Consider the following 8,082-nt stretch of genomic DNA (forward strand, 5'->3'; position numbering starts at 1 on the left):
GGGAAATTCTAGTCTAGAGAATCTAGTAAAGAAGTTACCACTGTGAGTAGCATGAACTTCTTTGGTTCTTCCTTCTGGTACAACATCCACAGAGCAATTCCTATCAACAGATGAAGATTCTGCTCTTCTCACTTCTTGTTCCTTGCCCTTTCCATTCATGTGATTGATAACAGCTCTCATTTCCATCATCTCCTTATCAGCTGCTACATTGCGTTCATTCATATTGTTCATTCCCTCCATTAATTTTTGTAACTGTTCTTGGATCTGAGTCCATCTATCACCCATTTCTTCACCAGCTTGGTCTTGATTCTTGCTTCTTGTCACAATTTCATTACTTCTGGTCATTATTTGCAGCCGAGAATCAGTGGGTCTGATACCAATTGATGTATATTCACTGTATATCAGTGTATATCGGTTGTTTATGGAATAGTAAGGGGATATCAACAACAAGGATAGACAATTCTAGGGTTCTAGTCGAAGAATTGTAACTAGCAATTCAGGGAATAATCCGAGAGAAAGCTAAAATAGAAATATAGAGAGAGGAAGAGTTAATCTTGTATATTCATGAATGATTGACTGAAAATGTAGTTACAAGTACTTATAGATTCATGTGAATGCTTAACTCCTAATCTACAAAGCAACAGCTGTCAATAACCACTTCTCACAATTGGACAGCCTGTACTAACAACTAACAATAGGAGTTGTAACTAACTTTTGAATTCTAACTAACTTTCAAACCTCCTAACTAACTACTGGACCTGCTATGACTTTTGATCTGTTTCCTTGCTATCTGATTCCTTGTCATCATATCATCATAACAACACTAGGACCTCCATTTAATAATCTGTAACATTGTAACATTCCTTCAACCTCTTGCAGCATGAGCCATTACAGAGATCAATCTAGCACATACTTGGAGGCAGGGGAAAAGGTCGATCAGGAAAGTACGCCAATTCAGACAAACAAACTAAGATTAGTTTCAACAACTTAGCAACAATCTCAGACCTACTCAAGGCCACACTAGTTTTGGCCACTACCAAAAGCTATAATTACAGCATTATGTCAAGCACTAATAATACAAGTTAATTCACTAGCACAGCAGGAGACATGTCTCCTGTTCTGCTGAAACTCAAGAAGTTGCTACTACATCCCAGCGCCATATAGTCCCATCTTCACAGCAGCTAAGTATGGTGCTGAAGAACAAAGACATAATTAGTTAATGCACAGGTTGCAAAAACATACGCAAAGAAGCAGGTAAAGTGATTTTGGATCTTAACCTTCCATCGAAAGACATGGCAGTCTGTCTAATTGGTAATTTAGATTGAACATGAGATAACCTGCAAAAGTCAAGCACAAACACTTGAAATCCAAAGCATTAAAATGAGGAGGATCAGACACTAGGGAGTAGCGCATGGACGGAGATCAACCTTGCAATAAGAGTTGGTGGGCTGGTCTGTAGGTCCCAGACAAAGATCTTCCCTTCTCTATTTCCTGTTAGATAAAAGGTCAAACGGTGAATTCAAGTTTGCTAGGAGAAACCAGGAAATGCATCGAAAAACTTTCCTTTGTATTCTACTTGGGCTAATAGCATAATATTAGATAATCTCGATTGCCCTCTGGGTTCCAAGTTACTTCATACCAAACTCAGAAACACAGATGGTCTTACACAAGCAGTAACATTTAATTCCAAATTTGAGCATTATCCAGTGATCAGCCCATTAATAAAATAAATGTTGAAAAAAATTGATAAAACACTTAGAATTACCTATAGCTGCTGCTTTGTAGTGAAAATCACATGAAAACTTGATGAACCAGATATCACACTCTGGGACAGGATACTTTTGGAGGATGTCAACGGTGCCCTAAACGTAGAGCAATATGTATTAGGAAATTTTCTATTTAGAAAATAATTACCAAAAAGACAGTCCCAAACATGACCGGACTAACCTCTCCAGGAGAGTGTTCTTTCATTTTTGGTTCCCATAGTACAATTTCATTGTCAACACTCTGAGTATTTCCAACAAAATTTACAGATCAGTACAGGTTATATGAGAAGACCATCTGTGGTCAAATATAAAGCTATCCTTTGCTTTTCCAAGGTTCCCAGGTTATTCTGATTTCCCCTCTCTGAATTCAGAATAGTAAATATCTCCAAGAAAAGGAAGCTAATGCCAATCAAGAATTCATACAGCAGAACAGTTGGAAAAAACAAACAACTCAGTAGTAAGCAGGTCAATCCATTCACCTTGGACAAGATAAAATCACCAAGCCATCTGTTACAGTCAACGTAGTTGTTATGGACTGAAGCTATGAATATCTGAAAGGATAAAAGGAGGTTACAGCAAGAAAAAAATCTCCAACCAAAGTTTCAGAAGGAAAAAGGCAGGGAAGGAGAGAAGCAATAAGACAATACTCACCGGAAACTGAACATATTTTGTGGGGAACTTGGAAGGAAGATCCGTCCAAGTAAATGATTTCTCTACATATGTCCAGAACTCTGCAGCACAAGATGTTCATCAGAAAAGACATGTCAGCTCAAATTGATGTTACTTCATTTATTTTTTCAAACTTGTGTAACCACTTAGCACCAATGGAATAGATGATGCAATACAAATCTGATCCACAGCCAACACTACATCCTCCTACCAATAACAACAGGACAGTATTTGCTGATATGCGACTATAAATGGGGTAGTAAAGTAGTCTAGATAACAAGCATTGTCAACGCCAGAATATGTAAATGTTTAGGATAACTGCATGCTGACTCATATTTCCTTCTAGTTGGTGCATTTATAACTACAATTGGATCTTTGAAACAATTGACTTAATTTCAACACTTGTAACCGAAGACAAGGATATCCTCATAGATATATCTGCTATTACATTAATGTATCCCATGTTGTAGATTGGGTGCAAGTCATTAGTTTAACACTCCAGGTAGTCGTGTCAGGTTCACGGTATATAGGTGACAAGTCACCAAATCCGAAAAAGTAGAGGCATCTCGTAAGCACAATATTAACATCATCCCAAAGCTTCTGGAGAAGCCCTGAGAACATGAGCAATCATAAGTTGCTCTTCTAGATATCACAACCTTTTCTCTTTTCCAAAGTTTTAGTAGATGATGATACTTAGTCAGTTAGCTGTATATCATTTCAACAATCTATGTAAAATGGGAAGTGTTACAAATTTTACCTTTCATTGACCAGATCTTAACAGTGTTATCCATTCCACAGCTAGCAATGCGATATATATCAGAAGGATGGAAGTCCTACAACCATCACAAACCAGCGGATAAGCTCAAAATCCTAGTTCCTAGTATTGTTGACACTAGATGTGAAAGACATTACATTGCCACCAGCTCCATCGTTGGAGTGGGACTGCAGTTAGCAGAGTAACTTACCACACTGAGTACTTCATTTCGGTGACCCCCAGCACCAGCAAATACCAAAATGCATATTCCAGTATGAACATTCCACAAGCGAACGGATTCATCCTGGAACACTCGTGATAATTAAAATATGCCATGTGAAACAGATGCAAAATTGGTTGACACTCATCATACATCTTGCAACAGTACAATTGTTTCTTCCCATTTTAGAGGAAAATACAATTTTCCTTTTTGAGGAAGGGTTAAGAAACAAAGTAGGAGAAGGATACTTAAATAACATACTTTGCTGGCAGATACTACAAGAGATGGTTTCAAGGCTTGAGTCCTAATTTCGTTTATTGAGTCTCCATGCCCAACAAAGCTCTGTTCAATCATAAACAAGTAGATTAACAAAGGTGAATAGACATATGCTATTACGTTAACGTGTAACTAGTTTCAAGAGCACCTTTATCTTTCAAGTTTGTATTGTTAATAAAACTTAACATGGAACGAATCATGACAAAAAACTTAACTTGTTCATATCATGATGAACAAGATGGATCGGATCATGGAAGAAAGGAAATAATTTAGTGTTCAGATAAAGATTAATTAGATGGATGATACGAACTCATTTGCAGATATTCATTTTTTATAACTAAAGAAGCGGCTACTTTTGTTTAACCATGTAAAAGCGAATGAAAGATTTCATGTACAAGACCTTGTGTATCTTCTCATTGCCAGCATCAATAACACGGAGAATTCCATTTATTCCTCCCGCCACTACTAATGGACTCCCATCAATATTGCAGGCCCAACTTACCGTGTAAAATGATTCATCTTTCTGATCAACAAAGCACATGGAAAAGGCCAAAAGCTTTTTAAGCATAGGAGATGACATATGTAAAGTACAAATGCAACAACTGAGTACTTGCAACTTCTTACATCTTCATCAATATAAGATTGCAGCACAGCAATAACACCACCTTCGAGACATTGGTATACGGTAACCTGACAAACCAGCAGAAAATCAAAAGCATATAAGTCTGAGCTATCGACAATTGGCATACAGTAGAAATGTATACTGAAGCTAGCACTCTGATTCTTCTGTTATTATTATCTTCTTTCAGTTCCATATTATTGAACAATTCTCAGATGAAATGATCTACACCAAGAAAATACACCTCATTTACAAGAGCATGACCTTTCTGAATTATGAATTTATCTTAAGCAGTAAAAGTTTTGCATCATGCATAACTTTCAGGTTTGATAAGAAATAGAACAGTGTATAAAAGCATAACTTCACAATGTTAAGAGATAGTATAAGATTTTACAGTTTATACGTAATTCTGAAAATCATTATCTTTGGCATGGACAGTTTATAATAGTAAGGTACAGCATACAAGGTAACTTTGAACAAAGCTGGCCCACCCATCCTAAGTGCATAAAGACATTTTAGTTTGTGATGCATCAACGAATCTACCAAGATAAGCATAAGAGCAATTGTAGGAAACAAAAGAGGTCCTTGAACCATCAACATTAAAGCAACTTTCAGGTCAATTTTTGGCACATTTCATCTGAAACGAGCAACAGATGAGCTAATATTGACCTTAAGGTGTTAAAACAAATAGATAGACCAAGATGGGAAAAAAAAAGATTGATGTTTTCTACCTAAATAGTACAGATGTTTTCTACCTAAATAGTACAGCTTTTCTGTATCACATTCACCAAGCTAACAAGTAGTAGTAAATGCCCAAAATCACATGTGTTCTGCACTTCTCAGCCCTAATTGAAAAGCAGAATGCGAAACACATCCTAAAAGAATGATTTTTTTTAAAATTTCATACTAATTCATGAAGTCAAAAAGCACAAGAACAACAACAGCAGCAAAGCTTCAACCTCAAACTACTGGGACGGCTATATCCCTACCCGTTAACCCGTTTCATTTGAGAACTCAATTATTTTATTAGCGTTACTCCCGAAGGTAACACACAAATCGCTAACCAAACCAAAAATCGGTATAATTTTACCAATCCCCTAAAGGAAAAAGAAGGAGGAGATTAAATACTCGATTTCCGTCCACAGCAACAAAGAGATTGAAGTAGCGAGAGTCGATGAAATTGAAGACAATGGCGTATAATGGGCGGTTGCCTTCTTTTTTGTTGTTGTTCTTCCATTTGTTGGGTTGTTGGATTTTGCAAGTCATTCTGTATTTTCTTTTGTTGGACGGCGTTAGTGATCCCACCATTGGCTCACACCCTATAGGGATTTTCGACATTGCTCTCTGCTTACTCTGGTGCCTCAGGTTAGAGAAGAAAGAAAAAAATGGAAAGAGGACGTTTTTCTCACTACTTTTATACCCCTCTCACTGTTTCTCAATTTTCCTTTTTCGCCAAAGTTTTAGTATTTAGATTCTATGTTTGGTTTAGTAATAAATTTTGTAAGGTAATCTAATAAATTTATAATTTTGATGAAAAAGAATCATTCAGTAATCATTTAAAGAATCATTCAGTAATCATTTTTGTGTAAATGAGGCTAATTAATCTGAACTGTCTGATTAATTTATTAATCATCAAATGTCTAGATTGAGTCGAGGTTCTATAAAAAACGGCCTCTCTACCTTCACGAGGTAGGGTAAAGTCTGCGTACACACCACCCTACCCACTTGTGGGATTACACCAGGTATTTTGTTGTTGTATCACATACCTAGATTATCCGTAACACTTGTGGAATGGAAACAGCGATAAATCCTAAAAGCATGAAAATTTGAAACTTCCATATTAATTCATGAAGCCAACAAGCACAAGAATTACAATACAGATGCTTCAACCTCAAACTAGTAGTATATGCTCAAATCAGACTCGTGAATTCTTGTACTTCTCAGCCACGTTGCCAGTGGGGAGCCAGGATTTTCACTAAGGGAAAATATTAAAAAATAAACACATGAAGAAGCCAAGGGGGTTCAACATCTCCTATATATACATAAAAACTAATTTTAACCATGTATAAACATTGTTATTTTTCAGATGAACCCCCTCGTCCCTATGTGGCTCGGCCCCCATGTTGCTCCGACTCTCCAAAAAAGTTGCCGCACCCGTGTCGGATTCTCTAAAATGCACTACATTTTGAGTATCTGACACTCACCCGTCGACATTTTTCAAGAGTTCGAGCCACATAGCTTCTCATCCCTAATTGAAAAAGCAGAACTCGAGACAAATGCTAAAAGAATGAAACTTGATACTTTTATACTAAAACATGAAGCCAACAAACAGAAGAAAAACAACAACAAGAGCAATGCTTCAACCTCAAACAACTGGATCGGCCATACCGTACCCGTTAATCCGTTTCAATCCAGAAAGCTGACATAAAAATCTCTAACAAAACCAATACTCCCTTTGTCCCAATTTATGTGATATATTTTCCTTTTTGGTCTGTCCCAAAAGAAAGATACATTTCTATATTTAGAAATAATTTAACTTAAAACTTTCCCTTAATAAAATGATTTACATCAGCACAAATATATAAGGTTTGTTTCAGACCACAAGTTTCAAAAGTCTTCCTTTCTTTCTCAAAGTAAAATTATATCACATAAATTGAGACGAATGGAGTAATTGGTTAAAAAAAGAAAACCTACAGAGAAGAACAAAGAAAATAGATTTGACCAAACCCCTAAAAGAAAAAGAACAAGGATGAGACGGAATACCCTATTTCCGCCAACGGTAGCAAAAACATTGAAATAGACAGCATCAATGAAGTTGAAAACAACAGCATATAACGGCCGTTTGCCTTCTTGGAGTCTGTTAGTCACTCTGTATTCCTTTTTCTTTGACGGTGTTAAAGATCCCACCACCGGTTCACAACCTATGGGTACTTTCGACATTGTTGTCTGTTCACTCTATGCAGGTTAGACACCAAAACACTGGAAATACTAGTATGTGTTTGTCCGTCCAGCGAAGCCCCTTCTGATACCCCTTCGCTTATTTGATGCTTCTAATTTATGTATTATTACTGCCTCCGTCCCAATACGTTTGTCTTAGTTTGACCACTTACGGAGTAGTTACGGAATTTAAGAAATAAAGTGTGATGTTAAATTTTATAAAATTAAATTAGAGAGGTATGTAATATATTAATATGTTCTTTTAATTTTGTGATTTTAAATTTACCATGTATTCCTTCTGCCTCAAATTAGTTGTCATGTTTTGTTTTTTGAGAGTCAAATTAATCAATTTTTGGAGTTAAATTGGATTAGATCAGTTCAATATTTTGAAATTATAATTTAGATATTTAAAAACTACACGAAAAGTATTACAAGTTGCAATTATTCTCATATCTGTATGGTAAAAAAAATATATCTCAAAATGTTAGTTAAAATTTATATAGTCTGACTTTTAAAAATTAAGTGGACAAGTAATATAAGGAGCAAAGATGTTTGAATTGTTAATTTACTAACGGTAGAAAGAGTTATTCTTTTTGGGATATCTCAAAAAGGAAAGTAAGACACTTAAGTTAGGACGAGGGAGCAGCGTTTATTAAATTTGAATTAGAAAAGTCCCATAATTGGAGGATAAAGTGTTTCCTAACAACAGTGTTTTATATTCAGCCGGGCTGAAACACGAGACCTGATTAAACATAACGACACTATTTATCATTTCACCACAATTAAGTTTCAAAAGACGTAGTTAAAAGTTGAAATTATGTTTTGTATATAAAAATACGAC

At 35.9% G+C, this 8,082-nt stretch overlaps 1 protein-coding gene across 4 annotated transcripts; it reads right to left on the bottom strand.

The window, feature by feature from the left end:
- Positions 1-920: 920 nt before the first annotated feature.
- Positions 921-7,345, bottom strand: LOC132065683 (polycomb group protein FIE1-like). 4 transcript variants are annotated; one of them, XM_059459188.1, is made up of 13 exons: positions 7,068-7,345; positions 4,310-4,375; positions 4,086-4,208; positions 3,671-3,751; positions 3,401-3,493; positions 3,193-3,268; positions 2,418-2,497; positions 2,246-2,317; positions 1,948-2,007; positions 1,766-1,862; positions 1,428-1,491; positions 1,278-1,337; positions 921-1,193 (listed from the first exon to the last, which is right to left on the bottom strand). In XM_059459188.1, the coding sequence occupies exons 1-13, from the start codon at positions 7,242-7,244 to the stop codon at positions 1,130-1,132; spliced, it is 1,113 nt and encodes a 370-aa protein (XP_059315171.1). In that variant the 5' UTR covers positions 7,245-7,345; the 3' UTR covers positions 921-1,129. The 4 variants fall into 4 exon arrangements, 3 of the variants coding, with proteins under 3 accessions (XP_059315171.1, XP_059315172.1, XP_059315170.1); XM_059459189.1 differs by having other exon boundaries at positions 4,351-4,375; positions 7,068-7,276; XM_059459187.1 differs by lacking the exon at positions 7,068-7,345 and adding an exon at positions 5,433-6,263.
- Positions 7,346-8,082: the final 737 nt, after the last annotated feature.

The sequence above is a fragment of the Lycium ferocissimum genome, chromosome 7, assembly GCF_029784015.1.
Source record: "Lycium ferocissimum isolate CSIRO_LF1 chromosome 7, AGI_CSIRO_Lferr_CH_V1, whole genome shotgun sequence".
Lineage (NCBI taxonomy): Eukaryota > Viridiplantae > Streptophyta > Magnoliopsida > Solanales > Solanaceae > Lycium > Lycium ferocissimum.

Coding starts and splice junctions, on each gene's coding strand:
- LOC132065683 (XM_059459187.1), bottom strand. CDS start 5,642: ATGTCGAAAATCCCTATAGGGTGTGAGCCAATGGTGGGATCACTAACG. Junction 4,376..5,432: donor TTGCTGTGGACGGAAATCGA/GTATTTAATCTC, acceptor CTGGTTTGTCAG/GTTACCGTATACCAATGTCT. Junction 1,863..1,947: donor AAGAACACTCTCCTGGAGAG/GTTAGTCCGGTC, acceptor CTCTACGTTTAG/GGCACCGTTGACATCCTCCA.